At 38.5% G+C, this 19723-nt stretch overlaps 1 protein-coding gene across 2 annotated transcripts in view; it reads left to right on the top strand.

Annotated features, from left to right (window-relative positions):
* Nucleotides 1–17855, top strand: part of ccdc93 (CCC complex scaffolding subunit CCDC93) — a 73160-nt gene extending 55305 nt beyond the window's left edge. For both annotated transcript variants that reach the window (XM_072579618.1, XM_072579619.1), the window contains 5 exons: nucleotides 4080–4162; nucleotides 10473–10510; nucleotides 11782–11866; nucleotides 13551–13664; nucleotides 14899–17855. In XM_072579618.1, the coding sequence (XP_072435719.1) occupies nucleotides 4080–4162; nucleotides 10473–10510; nucleotides 11782–11866; nucleotides 13551–13664; nucleotides 14899–14955 (377 nt within the window). In that variant the 3' untranslated portion in view covers nucleotides 14956–17855. The remainder of the gene's footprint in view (nucleotides 1–4079; nucleotides 4163–10472; nucleotides 10511–11781; nucleotides 11867–13550; nucleotides 13665–14898) is intronic.
* The last annotated feature ends 1868 nt before the right edge of the window (nucleotides 17856–19723 follow it).

Genomic DNA, 19723 nt, shown 5'->3' on the forward strand with positions numbered 1-19723 from the left:
AATGATTTGTGACAGACCATGCTTCTGCAAATTCTGTCTTTAACAATCTTCTCCAATAATTTCCCTACTACTGATGTAAGGCTGACTGGCCTATAATTTCTTGGATTGATCCCGTTTCTTAGTCAAAGGGGCAACATTGGTTTTCTCCAGTCTTCTGGGACCTCACTTGTGGCTAAAAAAGATACAAAGCTCTCTGTCAAGGTTCAGCAATTTTCTCCCTGCCTCCTTCAATATTCTGCGATAGATCCCATCAGGTCCTGGGGACTAACCTGCTTTCATATTTTTCCTTAATATCAGCATGACCCTCTAAATGTAACATCATCTATGCCCTTTTCAGTGATTAGTAATGTCAAGGACTCATTGAGGACCTCACCCACTTTCTCTGCCTCAGTGTAAAATTCCCTCCTTTCTCCTTGAGTGGATCTACCCTATCCCTAGTTACCCACTCGCTCCTAAAGTATATGCAAAATGCGATCATATTTTCCTTAATCCTACTTGTCAAGAACGTTTTATTGCTCCTTTTAACTCTCCTATTTTCTTGTTTAAGTTTTTTTGCTTCCTTTATACTCGGGGGCCTAGTTCAATTCAGTTTCTAAACCTTACATATGTTTCACATGTTTCTTTTTGATAAAACTTTCAACATCTTTGACAAAAACAAGAATTGCTGGAAAAGCTCAGCACATCTGGCAGCATCTGTGGAGAGAAATCAGACTTAACGTTGAGTTAAATGTCTCTTTCACAGAACTAATGGTAGCATGAAAAATGTTGGTTTTTATGCAGAAGGTAGGGTGGGGTGAGGGTGTAAGGAGTAAATGATAAGTGGAAATAGAGCCCAAAGAGAGAGAGTGACCAGCAGTTCTGAGGAAGGGTCACTGAACCTGAAACTTTAACTCTGACTTCTGTCCACAGATGCTGCCAGCGCTGTTGAGCTCTTCCAGCAATTTGTTTTTGTTTTTGATTTCCAATGTTCCTAGTGCTTTTCAGTTTCTGTTTTCAATATCTTGCTGTCCAAGGTTCCCAAATCTTGCCATCCTTCTCTTTCATCCTCATAGAAACATGCTGGCCCTGAACTATAAGGTACTGGCATTTAAAAGGCTCCCATGTGTCAGATGTGGATTTACACTCAAACAGCTGGTCCAATTAAATTTCTCTAATAGTGTAGTAATTAGCCTTGCCCAATTTAGCACTTTCATTCGATTACCACTCTTATCCTTATCCATAACTATCTTAACACTTATGGAATTATTATCACTGTTCCCAAAATGCGCCCCCACTGAAACTTTGATTACCTGACCAGATTCATTCCCCAAATTAAGGTTTAATATGGCCATTCCCTAGGTGGACTATCTACATATTGTTTAAAGAAACCTTTCTGGATGCACCTAACAAAACCTCTGCCCCATCTAAGCCCTTGACACTTAACCTCCCAAACGTTGACTGGGATTCTTAAAATGCACTCCTGAAAGTAGCTTTGAAAACCTTTTGAGACTTGCACATCACAGTCTCTCCTTGAAAGATCCCTATCTGAGGAAATTCAACAATAGGGCATAGCATGAAAGTGCCATAGGATAGGAACAGTTCTACAACATTAAACTGTAGAGGAAGAGATGGTTGAGTAGTTTTGGGTGATTTTGATTTATTTGAAGAGAGCCAATAAATCCAAAAGTGAGGAAACTATCCTATGCTACAGTTACAGTCACAAGGATATTACTAACTAATTTACCTATTACCTGTGATTTTTGAGAAGATTTGTAGCTCTGATTGAGGTTCAGGTTGTAAGTTTGCTCGCTGAGCAGATAGGTTTGTTGTAAGGTGTTTTGTCAGCATGCGAGGTAACATCAGTGAGCCTCTGGTAAAGTGCTCGTGTTTTTCCCCACTTTCTATTTATGTGAATGATATCATTTCCAATTCTTTTCCTGAGATGGTTAAATGGGATCCAAATTGATGTGTTTATTGATGGAGTTCTGGTTTGAATGCCAAGCCTCTAGGGATTCTTGTGCGTTTCTTTGTTAAGCTTGTCCTAAGAGGGATGTGTTGTCCTACTCAAAGTGATATCCTCCTTCGTCTGTGTGTAAAGATACTAGTGATAGCTGGTCATGTCTTTCTGTGGCTAGTTAGTATTCATGTATCCTGGTGGCTAGTTTCCTGCCTTTCTGTTAGATGTAACTTGTTTACAAAATACCCTACAAGGATCACAACCAACACTACATTGGACAGTAGTGTTGGTTGTGGAGGGCAGTGGAGGCCCAGTCTCTGGATTCTTTTAAGAAAGAATTGGATAGAGCTCTTAAAGATAGTGGAGTCAAGGGGTATGGAGATAAGGCTGGAACAGGATACTAATTAGGAATGATCAGCCACGATCATATTGAATGGCGGTGCAGGCTCGAAGGGCAGAATGGCCTACTCCTGCATCTATTGTCTATTGTCTATTGTCTATGAACACCAACCAGCCACCGAAAGACATGACCAACTTTCGCTCATAGCTTTACACACAGATGAAGAAGATGCCACTTCGACTGGGCCAACACATCCATTCTAGGACCGGCTAAACAGAGACACATGGGAATTCCTAGATGCTTGGCATTCAGACCAGAACTCCATCCATAAACACATTGATTTGGACCCCATTTACCAATCTCTGAGAAAAAGAGCCGGAAGTGATGTCACCCACCTTAAGAGACCAAGACACACATAAAAAGCAGGACAGAACACTAGCGCTTCATCGGAGCCTCACTGATGATGATACCTAGTACGGTGACGAAACGGCTGAGAACAAACCTACCAGCTCAGTGAGCAAACTTACAATCTTACCTATTAGCTATTTGGTATCTGTGTTACATGAATAGTAAACACTTAAATATTGGAAAGTATGTAAGTTTTAAAAATGATTGAGTAAAGCCAGTTATGGAGCTTAGATGGCTGATGGTGATCGTGTTTAATTAGCTAGAGTGGTTTGTGGAAAGAAGGGATTCAAGGAAGCACATAGTCAGTTTTATGGAAGAAAAATGTTTAGGTGGAGAGAGGAAAGGATATGGACTTTATTTTAAAATCCTGCTCATCCAAAGAAGTGTGAAACTTCTTAATAGTACAAAGTTTGAATATTGCAGCTATAAAAGACATGCTGTCAAAACTTTTAGTCTTCTACTGAACTGGTCAGATGCAAAAATGCAAATTTCAAAGGGAACAACAGTGTATACTGTACTTTAAAAAAAAATTAGTGTGCTGATTCATTGGAAAGTAAATTGTGCTCAAGTTGTTACAATGGAGAATGCACCAGGGAAAAAAAATCCCCCAAGCTTTTGTTCATAAAGTTTTAAATTGTCTCGAACATTTGTTCAAGACATGACATAAGCTATTTAACACTGCTTCTGTATAGTACCAACACAGTGGTATTTTTCACTAATAGCATTCTGATGTCAAATGTTCTTCCAAGTATAGTTAACTAGCCTGTGTTTGCAAGACTCGAACATAAAATCAGAATGTGATTCTACCATCATCCTTTTGCTGAACAACCCTGATTTGAGGTTTGTCTGTTGGGCTTACAACGTGGCTCATATATGCTTGTTAAGAGTTATGTACATGTATGCAAAGTGCTTCCTACAAGCAGAAAGAACATGTTCAGGTATTGGAGCTCAACTGTTCTCAGGTGCATTCCCTGTTTGAATGTGTCTTCAAATCAGAGAACTTTTCACAAATTTAAACAAAATCTTGAGGCATAGTCATTCACTATCTATTCTCCTTGGCAATGCCTCAGCCAATCAAAAATGGAACTATTAAAATCTAAATTTTTTTCAAAAATTGTAGTTGGCTTGTTTCAAATGGTTTAAGAAAATCGTAAAAATTATATAAATAAATGTGGTTGATGATTTAGAATTTTTATAGTATTGAATTGTCTCCTTACTCTTCCCTCTGTTTGTTTATAGAAAGCTTTCCAGTCACATTTAAAAGATCTCACCGGTAGATTACATTTAGTAGTAATTTGCATTTAGAAGTTTGAAGTCTATTGTAATTTCCTCTCGTGTAGGAATTGATGCGGTTAGCCTTGAATCTATTGTTGGTGCCAATTTGTTTTATTGTAGTTGCAGCAACTCACAAGGAAACAAAGCAGTTCTTCACACTCTATAATACACTTGATGATAAAAAAGTGTACTTGGAAAAAGAGGTAAGGAAATGAAAACCACTCTTTGCTTCATACTTAACACAAGTAATTGTGACAAATAAGCTCATCAAAGTTAACTAAAATCCTATGAAAAAACAAAGTACTGCGAATGTTATGCATTGGCAGGTGAAAAATAATAAAATGTCCAAGAGATTAGTCACCAATCTAAAATTATGTTACTAATATTTTCTTGTTTGTGCTATTCAGAGCTAATATGAAAACACTTTTTTTTAGTTTGAGAGAAGACAAGTTGGTGGGGTTCTTATCATTTACAACCTGAAACATTTATTCTCACTATTACCAGAGCATAGTGGCAAGTGTGCCATTTACAAGATGCCCTGCAGTAACTTAAGGTTTCGCCATTTTCCAAACCTCAAACCTTTACTGTAGCAGGTGCATGGGAAATGCTGCCACCTGCAAGTTTCCTTACAAAACATACGTCGTCCTTGGAACCATTATCATGCTGTCATTGGATCAAAATCTGGGCATTCCCTACTTAACAAAATTGTGTTTTTACACTGCATGAACTTCAGTGCTTCAAGAATCACCAAAACCTGAAGAACAGTTGCAGATAGGCAATAAATTCTGGCCTTGGCGTCAATGCCACATTCCAAAAATGAATTCCTAAAAATATTATTGCCGAAATTGCCAGGTTAAGCTTGCACATGCAGAAGACCTCTAATATTATGAAAGTTAAATGTGTGCATAAGCATGCACAAAGCTGAGGTCTATCTCAACCATGCATAGCTCATCAGTAACATAGAAAAGGGCATGAGGAAAGAAAATGCACACACTAGGTCACTTGCATATATCAGATTTGCAGACAATCTTGAACACCTCACCATTGTGTAAAGCAATTAAAAGGTAAAATTTTTTTACATTAAAATGAGAGCTTCCACATTATTACATGAAGCAAGTGTGAGAGCCTGTTGAGACAGCAGGTAGTTGCAAAGAAACAGGAAATTCCATAATCTGAAATATGGTCCTTAGATGTCCAATATCTTCCCTTTTACCCTTCCCATCCAATTCTGACTTGTCACCTGAAATACTGCTAAAGTTTCATTCTGCTATGATCTGGTTATATCAATTTACACAGCGATAACCTCTTTGGAAAACTGCTTGTTCATGCTGGCCAGCACTGCTGCATCTAATCCTGTCCTTGGCTTTCAGTTATACACATCGCTGGAATTCTAGCTGATTTAGTTTTTAGTCTTACTCTTTGAACTAGTGGTGCTAAGCTCAGTTTTAATACTGAAATGTTCCCCTTCTGCAAAGGGCATCAACTCTAAGACCGTCTGATCTTGACTTAGAACTGCACCAGTTATGCATTTACCCACAAGTATACAAATCACAATTTATTTGTATTTTCCGCCATTCCCATGTAGCATGTTGTTAATTAACCTCGTGTTATTTTTACACCCTCCAATGAATGGTCTACATACCTGCTCCTCTTTTGCTCGCCTCTACTACGCTCTCAGCAGTGTTACTGCCCCCTTTTTTTTTATTCCTCGTTTGACTCTCAAAGCTTCATTTGAAGACATTTCCAAAGTGTTGACCCTGTTTACTGCAGTAATAGTTTGTTCAATCAGTAATGCAACACTTTCCCCTACCTCACCTAAAGATTACATACCTTGGAATGTTGAATTACCAGTTCTACCCCTCCCTCAACCACATCTCTAATGGCAGCAACATCACAATTCCACATGTCAATTCACATCCTTAACTCATCTATTTCACCTATGATACTCATCAAAGTGGGGGCCATTGAACTTGGTCTTACTGCCTTGAAATTCACCATGGCTAAACTCTGCATTGGTTTCTTTAATATGCTGTGTCTATATTGTACTAATGCTCTGTGTTCCCTCACCTTGCCAAACTCTTTTGAACTACTCACAAACTCATTCTCAAAGATATTGGTCCGTTCTGGTTCAGGTGCACCTCCCCCAGAAAGGGTCCCAGTGATCCAGGAATCTAAAGTTCTTCCTTATGCCAACCCTTGAGCCACACATTCATCCACTCTATCCTATTTCTGTATTTGCTAGCATGTGGCACTAGGAGTAATCCTGAGATTACAGTTTTTGAGGTGCTGCTTTTTAACACTGACCTAGCTCCCTAAAGTCTTGATGCAAGACACTATTTCTTATTTTACCCATATTGTGTACCACAACCCCTGTCTTCCCATCCTTTCCTCAAGATGCCTTGCAATCTTTCAGTGACATCACTGATGTTGCCTCCAGGGAGCCATATGCTATCCTAGAATTACATCTGCAGCCACAGATATCCCTGTCTGTTCCCCTAACCACAAACACCCTCTCACTATTGCTCCTCTTTTCCTCCTTATACAGTCAGTCTGCTTGTGGTTCCAGAAGCTTTGTTCTGTTTGCACTCCCTTAAAAAACTGGTACTGCCTTCAGCTTCCAAATTCAAATGCCTATTTGTGTGAGCAGGACCCCAGGGAGTCCTGTAGTACCTGCTCATTTCTCTTGGCTTGCCTGATGGTCACCCATTCCATCTTTTCCTCCAATCCCTTGAGCCGCAGGATGACAGCCTCTCCGAGTATGCTATCCATTTGAGATTAAGCCTCGCACCATGGTATATCCAGCCACAGCTTAAGGTCTGAAACCTGGAGCTCTAGGTTTCTGCAGTTGGAAGCATTTCTTGCATATATCTAGGCATCTAGGGTGCTAGTAGGATCTGTAACTTCTCACAAATGACAGGTGATACTTGGCATTTGGCTGACCTCACTGGCCCTGCCTTAATACTAAAGGCACCTACCTGACCTAGCCTTGGTTGCTCACTTTTTTTCTAATTACTTAAAGATAGTTCCTTAACTTTATTCTACTTTATTCTCCCCTTCTCTTATTCTACTTTGACATACTTATCCTATTATTATTTATCACAGTTTATTATACTGTCTCTGACTTCTACTTATTCCTGGTCCTTCTGAGTCAATCATTAGTTACTGTTATTCAAGACATCCCTAATGGTAGTTCCTTACCATACTATCATCTCACCATTTTCCTGTGATGTTACTGATTTTTTTTTTCCCAGCAGCTAATTCTTTGGAAAAGAAAATTCCTTCAAAGAATATAAAGAATTTGGCATAAAATACTGGCTGCAGATAAATGTTAAGCGTTTTGGGAGCCATAAAACACCACCTAATAATGTATCTAGTGATGTATTATTTTCAGTTACAGTCTGTGTGTAGGAATAATAAACATTTTTTGAGAAAGGTTTACTAATTATACTTTTTTAATTTTAATTCAAAACTTTTAAGATTATATTCAATGTCTGGTCGTAAAGGTAAAGGTGCCATAGTCCTAGTGGACCATGGGGTTGCGCTCTCATTAGAGAAAAATGACTGGTAGTTCAACTGGAGGATCACCATGACTCAGGTGAGGGAAGAGGTTGAAAAGTAGAGTCCTTCATGGTGACCTCAGCTGATGTGGGAATTGAATCCATACTATTGGTGCTGTTCTACATTTCAAACTATCCATTCGGCCAGTGAAATTAGAGGAGCTGGTTCCAAAAATATTCCCATTCTAATTGATGGGGGAGCCCAGACCTTCAATGGAAAAGATAAGGCTGAATTATTTTCAACAATCTTCTGCCAGAAGTGCCAGGTGGATGATCCATCTTGGCCACCTCCATACCTCAACATTACCGGTCGTCAATCAATTCAGTTCATTCCATGTGATATCCGTAAAAAGCTAGGAACACTGAATACTGCAAAGTCTGTGGGCTCTGACAACATTAAGCAATTGTATTAAAGATCTATGCTCCATATCTTGCTACCCCTCTAGCCACACTGTTCCAAAACAGCTACAATGTTGGCATTTACCCAACTATGCAGGAAATTGCCCAGGTATATAAATAAAAAGCAAGACATATCTGATATGACCAGTTACTGTTCCATTAATCTACACTGGATGATCGTTCATATCAACAGTGCTATGAATCAGTATTTGCTCACAGATCCTCCCTTTCAGTTCCACCAAGGCCACTCAGCTTCTGACCTCATGACAACTTTGAGTCAAGCATTGACAAAGGAGCTGAATTCCAGAGGTGACGTGAGAGTGACTGCCCTTATCATCAAGTCTGTGTTTTACATAGTGTGGCATCAAGGATCCCTAACAAAACTGGAATCGCTGGGAGTCAAAGGGAAAAGTATATCTGCTTAAAGTCGTACCTGCCACAAAGAGGTTTGTTGTGGTTGTTGGAGATCTATCATCTTAGTTCTAGAATATTTCTGCAAGAGTTCCTTGGGGTAGATATTTTCTAATCAGCCAGTTCAAAGATGTTATCTCTGGAGCGTGGACTTGAACCAGTGCCACCTGGCTCAAAGGTAGGGACACAACCGCCAAATCACAAAGACCCTACAAATTTCTTCTATTAGACATTTGTAATTGATCTGTTCAGATGTGTTATGACATGGGTGGAACTTGAATCCAGGTCTTCTGGCTGGAAGTTAGAAATGCTGTCACTGCACTGAGAGCAATTTTACTGCTTGTGCCACCTACATCATGCTGTTGTGGATATTTTTAATCAACCTGATTAGACGTGTTACAATATGGGGACTGTTACTAGCTTTTCTTTTCCCCAGTTCTAAGCATTCTCCATTCTTCTGTCAGCCCAAATGTTGTTCTCTCTCCCTCTGGGCTCCATCTATTGTTTACTCCTCTCCCTCTGCAAGCACCCCCACCCCCCCCGCCCCTCCGCCCCTCCAAAACTTCAGCATAAATACCAATCTTTACCGAGATGCAATCAATTCTGAAGAAAGCTCACTGGACTTGAAACATGGTTTTCTCTTCATAAATGCTGCCAGATCTTGAGTTTCTCCAGCTATTTGTTTCAAATTTCCAGCCTCCTCATTCTTTATTTTTTGCCAAAGTAAACATGATGGTTTAAATGCTTCTCTTCTGTGTGGTGTGTCTCTAAGCTTGATTTAGAAACTTTACCTTCAAATAGGGGTTAGAGTCAAAAAGTGTGGTGCTGGAAAAGCATAGCTGGTCAGGCAGCATCAAGGAGCAGGAGAGTCGAAGTTTCATGCATAAGCCCTTCATCAGGCATGTTAATCAAAATGTCAACACTCCTGCTCCTCGGACGCTGCCTGACATGCTGTGCTTTTTCAGCGCCATACATTTTTTACTCTGATCTCCAGCATCTGCACTCCTCACTTTATCCTTCAAATAGGGGTTAGCAGACCAACTTTCTGCAGGCAGCATTTTTTCATGACAGCTTATGTAAATTAAACTACATTATTACTAATGTTTAAGGTAGATATTCAGCAAATCTGAGAGGGGTTTGAACTTAGGAGAAAGTGAGGACTGCAGATGCTGGAGTACCAGAGTTGAAAAATGTGGTGCTGAAAAAACACAGCAGGCCAGGCAGCATCCAAGGAGCAGGAGAATCGACGTTTTGGGGTTTGAACTTAGTCAACCAGCAAGTTTTTTTAAAACCTATTTTTCAGATTAGCTTGTTGAGAGAAATGTTACTACCTACTTCTGGAGTAGGTGAGACTTGAACCCAGGCCTCCTGACTCGGGTAGGGATACTACCGCTGTAGCACAAGTGGGCCCCTGCGACAAGATTATTATTGAAAATTGAAAACTACGTTTTAAGTTCTGCACTGAATAGTGCTCAGTAAAATTAATTTTGTTGGGCTTGACCAGTTGTTTCTCTCATCTTGACAACTGGATTTGCACTAACCTAATAGCTGTTGAAATTGTTTAAATGGCTATCATAAATGTAGGTGTATGCTTTCATGTTACAAAAGTACTCAAACAAATATTTGAGTGAGTTTTGAGAAGATTTGTAGCTCAGGTTGAGGTTCTGGATGTAGGTTTGCTCGCTGAGCTGGAAGGTTCATCTTCAGATGTTTTGTCATCATACTAGGTAACATCTTCAGTGATGTTACTTCATCTGGAGGCTCACTGAAGATGTTATCTAGTATGGTGATAAAACATCTGGAAATGAACCCTCCAGCTCAGCGAGCAAACCTACATCCACAAACATTAGAGCGTTGACTGATTTAGATTAGTGGCAAAGTTGTTTAATTGTTTTCATCCTCACAATGCTCACAAATAGTTGACTAGCTGCTACTTGATGGGCTTCCACTGCTGCACCTTTTCTTTTTGTGAGGATTTTAGTTAACATTAGTTGTACCTATGTTTTACTTTGGTGCGAACAAGTTTGTTGATCACAAAATATGAAGCTCATTAAGGACTAAAAACTTTAGTAGAATTGTGAACTCTGCATGAATAATTTTAACAGTCCTTGCCAGAACAACCAATTTAGCTTTCTTTTTTTACCAGGTTAACTTGTTGAATTCCATTCATGATAACTTCCAACAGTAAGTACTGTGCAAATTGAATGCACTGAGGATACTGTTTTGTACTGAGGATATAAGCACTCATTTCTTAATTATCCTGCATTCTTAGACCTGTCTGTGTCCTTTATATGCTCCAAATGGAAGCATGAAGGAAATCTATTTAATCAACAGAATAATTTTTACCCTAAAACTATGAAAAGCATTATGAAAAAATTAATAGGCTTTTTTGGGAACTTGAGTTAGTAAAGGTTTTATATTTTCAGTTATGTGCTGCTGAATTGTTTTTGTTTTAAGAATGGAAGCTTTTCGCAGCACTTGCCAGAAATCATTTAACTGAAGCTAAATGGTTAGACAAGCTACTTGGGCGACTTACTCTGTGACTGAGCTGAGTCGTTACAAACCAAATACAAAGAAGGCAGAAGCATGTTCAATTAAGAAAAGATCCATCCAAAATGTGCTGTTTAGCTGCCTCCAAGTAATGCAAAACTGACCATGGGAATGCTGTCCAGTCTCCCCTTATTGACAATGCAATACTTTGTGATTTTTCTTTTCTGATCTAAATTTTTTTACATTTCCTTACTAAGATTCTGATCTCAGAAAGGAACTTACCATAAGATGGTAAGAAATAGCAGCAACAGTATGTCATTCAGCCCCTCAAGGTTGCCCTGCCATTCAAGAAAGTTATGACAACCTACCAGTTTCTGTAACTGCAATGTCCTTCCTGCCATGCCATATCCCTTGAATCCCTTACTGATCAAAAAAAAATTGTCAATAACACAGTCTCTGCTTCTTTAGGGGAAGATAATTTCAAAGACTAGTCACTCTGAGAAAAACAATTCTTGAGCAATTTAAGACCAATTTTTAAACCGTGCTCTCTAGCTCTAGACCTTCCTGAGGAAACACGTTTGCAACTGCCTCATCCAATCCTCACAGAATCTTGTATCTTTGAATAAGATTATCCCCAGTCTTCTAAACTTAGTATAGGTCAACCTTCTACATTCCTCTCTAAGACAATGATAAATAGGAGAACCTGCAGGACATTGTGGTTTAGAATTACTAGTGCAGCAAGTGATAGTGTAATGTGATATCTGCCTATTTTCTTTGGATGCACAAATGTGGAGAATAATACATTATCTACATGTGAAGAAGAATAGGAACAAAGTTTAATTCTTTGCCCTTCAACAGGAAACTGTCAAATTAGCCTATAGCATTAAACGTGCATCTGAAACCCGTTCGTTCTCTTGTTTGCACAGTGGAATGTTTTCATAAATGCCTATTCTGAAATGTTTCAGGGCTATGGCTGCTACAGCTTCTCGAGACCAGTTCTTACGGCAGATGGAACAGATTGTGGAAGGTATTAAGCAAAATCGCATGAAGGTAATAAATTTCATTCATGTCATACTATATGAAACTATTGATCACCCTAATTTTCATTTTGGGGGAAAAAAAAATTAGAAACGGAATAGAGAAACCCAAGCCAGTTAGTGTGGAATGATGGAATTGAAAAGATTTCAACTAATGTTAGAGATAAGGGCAGAAACAAAGTTGCAAACCTGGAGTGCAGAGTGTAGTGATTGTATTTTTTTTAAAAAGAAAAGGCAAGATTGGTTCTACAAATAAAGTAAATGATTGAAACTGTAGCAACCAACTGAGCCAAATAAAATGCTGCTTTGAATTCTGGAGGAAGTATTGTCATGAACCCATTTACAGCACCAACGGCAGTCATTTAACCAACTGAGTTCACATCACTTTTCAGTAACCCAATTATGTGGATCTAATCTCTTCCACATTAGATACCGGAAAGGACTAAAGCTTGTATCTTATTAATACTTCCTCATCAATGCCCCAGAATCCTTCACTACTAATTAATTACTTTTTGAAATGCTTTAATTGTTCCCAGTCAGTTTGTATTTGTCAAGATCCCAAAAATTAGAAATGAGGTGAATGACCATTTGATATGTATTTTGTAATGCTAGTTGAGGTATAAATGTTGGACAGGACACTTGAGCCTGCTACTATCCAGATAGTGTATTATCTACTGAGCTAGCCTAGCTATTTAATACTGTGCCCAAAACTCAGCACCTCCAGTTATCGAAAATGTAAGGCAACATATTCCTTGTATTATTCATAACACTATTGATACTTTTGGTGTCAGAGATGTACATCACGGAAACAGACCCTTTGGTCTAACTTGGCCATACTGACCAGATACCCTAAATTAATCTAGTCACATTTCCAGCACTTGGCCCATATCCCTCTAAACCCTTCCTTTTCATGTGCTCGTCCAGATGCCTTTTAAATGCTGTAATTGTACCAGCCTCCACTATTCCTCTGGCAATTCATTCCATGTATGCACTGCCCTCTGCATGAAAAAGTTGCCCTTTAGGTCCCTTTTATATCTTTGCCCTCTCACCCTAAACCTATGCTCTCTAGTTCTGGACTCTCCCCACCACAGGGAAAATACCCTGTCTATTTACCATATCCAAACCCCTCATGATTTTATAAATCTCTATAAGGTCACCGCTCAGCCTCCTACATTCTAGGGAAAATGGCCCCTGCCTATTCAGCCTCTCCCTGTTACTCAAGCCCTCCAGCATCCTTGTAAATCTTTTCTGAATCCTTTCAAGTTTCACAACATCCTTCCTATGGTGGGAGACCAGAATTGCACACAGTATTTCAAAAGTGGCCTAACCAGTGTCCTGTATAGCCGTAATATGACCTCCCAACTCCTGTACTCAATACTCTTGACCAATAAAGGAAAGCATACCAAATACCACCTTCACTATCCTGTCTACCTGTGACTCCACTTTCAAGAAACTAAGAACCTACACTTGTGCTCTCTTTGTTCAGCAACACTCCCTAGGACCTTACCATTAACTGTATAAGTCCTACCTTGATTTGCCTTTCCAAACTGCCACACCTCACAGTTATCTAAATTAAACTCCTGCAGCTGTAAATAATAAAATCCTAATTGCACGTTGTTTACTAGTGCTTTCATATTTCTGCCCTCTCTTAATTTTGTTGGTCTTTCTTGTATCCTGTCTTCCACCCCAACCAAAAGTTGGAGAAGAAAAAGCAAGAAAACAAAATGAGACGTGACCAGCTGAATGATGAGTACCTTGACCTGTTAGAGAAACAGCGTCTGTACTTTAAAACTGTTAAAGAATTTAAAGAGGTAATGCATTTTTGTCACTCATGAAAGGTTAAAATTTGCAGGGCTAATATTGCATGTCATTTGTAGTTTTGAGTGGTATGCTTTGAGAATTATGGGAGGGAAGGACAAATGAGAAGGAGACTGAAAGAAAATTTTTAGCGCTTAACAATCAGATTTTTTTAGTATGTTTTAAGTTAATTAGGCAGAAATCCTAGTTAGTGTTTGATGCACGACCATGCAGCCATGGAACAGCAGATGTGAATCATTGCCAAGGAATTATTGCATGGTGAAACTGTAGATGTGTTGTAGCATCTGTCAATGAGAGAAAACCAAAGCACCCAGCTGAATAATTCTGGAAAATGTCTAAAGGGGACAGGGGAAAATAATATAGAAAAGAAATAAATATCAGCTCTTGTTAAAACTTCAGAGATGTAATGTCTATATGCTTATATTAATTAGAGGAGAGAGAATGGCTTCAGTAATTACATGGAACCAAACGATTGCCTTAATGTAAAAGCACCAAGACTTACATTTGTTCAACATTGATTCAAAATTGTCTATTCTAACCTGTTTACTTACTGCTTCCTTTGTAAATTTCTTTTTTTTTTCTCCCCCACTTTTGTTTTTGTATTTCTATTTACAAATGCTTGTTCTTTTGTTTAATCTCCTTTTCTGTACTTTCTATCTCTTCTCTTTCCTCCCCATCTCCCTCTCACTGGGAGTTAGGCTCTCTTGGTTGCCAGATGTAGGTGGTTTGTAAACTGGTATAATTGGCAGCGATAGGAGAAAGGGGTCTCCAGGTCAGTGAGTTAAAAGGAACAGTTTGGCTAGAATCTCGTACTCCAAGAAACTAGGCCTTTGATATGGCCTAATAGTTTGATCAGGAGCAAGGATTTTCATGTTTGGTAATTGTAGAAGCAACAATTGATTTGTGCTAAACACAATTTGATTGATACGTTACATTATTCAATCAAATTATATAAATTTAACCAAATTTCCTAATAATTCAACTTGGTCTGTGCTATCACTAACTACTACAGTTTTGCAGTCTGTGATTACCACACACTTCAACATTACATTTATCTGCAAAATTATTGCTGTGCAGTCCACCAAAACCATGGTGGATGCTGAATAATCACTTTCAAATGATTTTTTTCAAGCAGTCAATTTGTCAAATACAAAATCATCTATTTTCTTAGAGTAACCTTCTCTGCTCAAGAACCTTTTATACTATTTAATTTACTTTACTTTGCAGGAATGTCATATAAATGAAATGTTATTGACTAAAATGAGGACCAAAGGAGCTTCCTGAATGATCTCACTGGGGATCCAAGGGTGGACCTGCTATCATCTTTCAGATCTGTGGCCTGAATTTATTACTTAATAAAAACAAAGGAATAGGAACATGGAACTGAATGTATCATATCACCTTTATTTGTTCAAGTGGAATTTGTTCAAGTGAAAAGTTAACACGTTTCTTTATCAGCGAGATAATAAAATTTGTCTGAGCAAATCTGTTGTATTATAGTTTCAAAGCAATCTATATAATAAAAATTATTACAATATATTTTATAAACTTGATAAAATTATTCTTGATTGTGAGAGCTAACTTGACATTTGCAAGTCACCTGTGCTGCTTCAGTCAAAGGGTACACTTATGTAAAAAGGGTTTTGCTGCCAAATTATTTTTCTGTCTTTACAGCTGCCAAATCTCTAATTGGGTGATTTCATTCAAAGAATAATTACTACTGTGGGTCAAAATTTTCTGTTCCTGGAGTTTTTCTGTGCACTGCCTTTATTGTAATGTAAAATTTTGCATTGGGTAACCTAGGAGGTCAGAACTGCCTCACGTGAGAAGTGCACCCACAGGTCAAGGTTTTATGAAGATCTTAGCAAGTGCAATTTTAAGAGATCTCTGTACCTTGAACAAAAAGTCCTAACTTAATGTTAGCTACTTATATTTAACTTGCATTTTGAACTTCTGTAGTTGACTGTAAAAGGATTAGGATCTATGAATTTGTTTCACCACTTCCTGATTTTTGATCTTCCTAATCACTGATGTCTGAGGAACTTTGAACTGCGACTGATATTGGAAGGTACAATATCAGCTTTAGAGACTTTAGCATGGACTCAAAGCTGATTTTTCATTTCTGTACTAAGGGGATAGTGAATTGTTAGAGGTGCTTTCTTTCACATGATTTTAAATCTAGATCCCCTCGTCCTTTCAAGCACATGTAAAAGACTCGAGACATTGGCTGAAGAGAAACATTCCAAGACAGTTTGTTACACCTTTTCATACAAGTGGATTGGCTAATTTTTTTCAAATGCTTTTGTGTTGGGCCACCTAAATATTATTCTGTAGCAGAGTGAAATTTTGCAAATACCTGCAATCCAATCTAGAGATCTTAAAAGACCATGATGCTAATAACAGGAAGAAGTGGCAAAAGGTGATTCATAATAGTATAACAAAATTGAAAGCCGGTCACAAGAATTAGGAGTCGGCAGTTCAGGTCCGTGAGCCTAGTTCACCACTTGTTCTTATCTGATCTCCCATGACCCTTCAACCCATTATGAATTAAACATTGAATAAACTTGAGAAGATAGACCAATGTCCCAGCATCCCACCACACTTGGTTATGAATTCTGCAAATTCATGGCCCTTTTGAGAAAAGTAATTGCTTCTCATCTGTTTTAAACCTGCTAGCCCTGAACCTAAGATTATGATCTCTCATTTTAGATCACCCCATGTAAGAAAACATTGTCTCGTTGTTTACTTGGTCAGTCCTCTTGAGCGTCTTCTATACTTCAAATAAATCTCTCATTCTTGTAAACTCCAGAGTGTATATGCCTGAACCGTTCTCTGAGCTATCTCCAATACAACTACATTCCTCAAGTAAGGGAACCCAAATTGTACACAATACTTCAGGAGTGGGTTCACTAATGCTTTGCACAGTTACAGCAACACTTCCCTACTTTTATGCTACTTTGGCAAAAATGCCAATGTTTCATTTGCCTGCCTGCTGTACCTGCATTCCAGCATTCTGCAATTAATGTTCAAAGATCCCTCTGCACCAAAGCACTTTGAAGTTTCTTTCCATTTACATAATAAGTTGCCTTTCAAGTCGTCTAACCAAAATGGATAATCCCACACTTATCCATGTTAAATGCTATTTGCTAAATTTTGGCCCATTCATCTAGCCTATCTATATTCACTTTTCAATTTCTTATTTCTTCATTGCAACTTACCTTCCCACCTTTAGTACTGTCAACTTCAAAATTGGCTAGAGTACTTTCTATTCCCACATCCAAACCATTAATATAGGTTGTAAATAGTTGGGGCCTGAGGATTGAACCCTCTGACACCCCATTAGTCAAATCTTACCAACCAAACAAAGGCCTATCTATCCTGACTCTGCTTTGTTGGTTAGCTAATCCTCTATTAAAACCTATAAATGACCCAACCTGGAGTGATCTTAACTAGTTGAAATAATCAAGTAGTTGGGGGTTGAAATCTTGAGGAAACCAAAGCAAAATTGGCCTTTGGATCAGCTGAACATTTGTACCTGGTGTGCGAGAATAGAATGTACATCCTGAAAGTTGTGTTTTACAGTTGTGAATCAACAAGCTGTATAAATTGGTCAAATGGTTGGCATTCAGCAAGAAAGATGGACAAGTCATATTGGGCTTTAACCGAATGTAGCTTAAATTGGAGCCAAGGAAGATTGGAAGTCGAATTATTTCACAAACCAAGTAAACCATGAAATGTTTCTCAATACTATTCAAACATTTTGCTATCCCTAAGTACAAATCAAAGTTGATCCATTAATTTTTCCAGTGGAACTTGACTGAAATTATCATAAATCATTTTGTAAATCTTTTGAGTCGCACAAATTTTGTATTAAATATAGAGTCCAACTGTGACTTGTTGTTATGGAAATGAAGGTTTGTTCCAACAAAGCATTTAATATCGACAAAGGGCGAGGAGAATTATGTTCTTGTTTTCGTTCTCTAATCTTTTGTGATAGAGTAATTCTGATCAAAGGATATCAAAATATAGCAGTACTTAAGTAGTGTTTATGGTTTCTGATGCTGGCCCAAAGAAAGAGCGCATTGTACAGGGATTCAATTGCCCTGATTTATTGTTGCAATCGCCACCTGAGTCGCCTTTTTATCTGTGTTTGTAGAATGTAAGCATTAAATGAAAAGCAATTACTCTGTTCTCCTGTGCACATCAGTTCTGATGGTCTTTTATAATGAGCTAGTAGGCTGCCAGCAGTGGTGTTTTTCACTGATTCTGAAGTTTTATAAGAATACAAATCAATATTAGAGCCACTGCCTTGTTTAAACAATGGGCAGGAAGCACTAGGAAAGAGGTCTGCGCTCTGTCAATGCTGAAATGGGAGTCTCTGTGCTTTTGGGAACTTTTTTAAAAAAAAATACTCTGCAGGGACATTGGAGAAAGTGATTCTTCAAAGTCACTGGATTCATAGAACTAAATCTTGAAAACTGAAGATAGTGGGAGGAAGGCTTTGGAGAATGTGGTACTCCTGAAGTTATGGCAAAGCTGAATGTTGACCTTTGCAAGCAGCTGAGAGGAGTCTTGGGATCTGAATGTTGTGTGATATACTTTTGAATCAAGTATTTGCCAGCTTCTGGCAGTCCAATAAGATCAGGTGAAAGGGGCCCAAACTTACTTTTTCCACATTTAATCCTTCATGCCTCAACCATATTTCTTCTCCGACTTCACATTTGCATCATCAGGTTTTGTCACTTTATTTTCCCAATGCCACTTTCTCTATCATCGATTGTTTCCATCCTTATATTCCAGTGTTGGAGTACATAAAAGCCTCATTCTCGAATATCTGCTGTTTTAGCTTTAAGCCTTTCCTTTTGACAAGAAACTATTATGACTCAATTGGGACACTCAGAGTCACAGTTGTAATAGACAATAGGTGCAGGAGTAGGCCATTCTGCCTTTTGAGCCTGCACCACCATTCAATATGATCATGGCTGATCATCCTTAATCAGTATCCTGTTCCTGCCTTATCTCCATAACCCTTGATTCCACAATCCTTGAGAGCTCTATCCAACTCTTCTTAAATGAATCCAGAGAATGCTCAGCCCCAGAGGGCAGCACATTCCACACAGCCACCACTCTCTGGGTGAAGAAGTTTCTCCTCATCTCTGTCCTAAATGGTCTACCATATATTTTTAAGCTGTGTTGTCTGGTTCAGCACTCACCCATCAGCGGAAACAAGGGCACAGGAGGAGTCCATTGTGTCTGCACCACTTCTGTTATCCATTTATTTTTTTTTGTTTCTCTCCATAGCTCTGCACACAATTTCTAGCTAAATAATTCCATGCTTTATTACTCAATGATTCTGCCTCCACCACATTTCCAGGCAATGCATTCCATAACCTAGGTACGCACTGTGAAAAGGTTGTTTTCTTGCATCAGCCTTGCTTCATTTGCACATCATTTTAAATCTATGCCCTCTTACTCTTTAATTTTCTTTAACAAGTTGTAACAGTTTCTCCTTAATCGATTAGCCGACTGATGGTCTTTAAAACCACCTTCAAATTTCGTAGTCACTTTTTTCAAAGGAGAACAATCCCAACTTCAGTTTAACTTCATAAGTGAGGTTTCTGAAGCTATTTTTGTAAGTAGTTTCTGCAACACATTCATATCTTTCCTATAATGGGGCACTTGCAACTATACTCCATATTCCAGCTGAGTTCTAAGAAATCTACAAGTTCAACATCACTTCATTGGTCTTTTCCTCTGTCTCTTATGAAAGTGGAGAACACTATATGTTTTATTAATTGCTCACTTGACCTATCCTGCCACCTTCGATGATCTATGCGCATATGCACCCAGGTCCTCCTCCTATTGCACCCCTTTTAAAATTGTATCATCTATTTTGAAATTGTCTTTCAATGTTCTGACCAAAACACATCACCACGCACTTCTCTGCATTGAACCTCACCTGCCATCTATCTGCCCATTCCACTGTCAATATTCTTTTAGAGTTCCACACTTTCTTGTAATTTACAATTCTTCCAAGTTTTAGTGTCCTCTA

This window comes from Chiloscyllium punctatum, chromosome 10 (assembly GCF_047496795.1).
Source record: "Chiloscyllium punctatum isolate Juve2018m chromosome 10, sChiPun1.3, whole genome shotgun sequence".
In the NCBI taxonomy this organism is placed as follows: domain Eukaryota; kingdom Metazoa; phylum Chordata; class Chondrichthyes; order Orectolobiformes; family Hemiscylliidae; genus Chiloscyllium; species Chiloscyllium punctatum.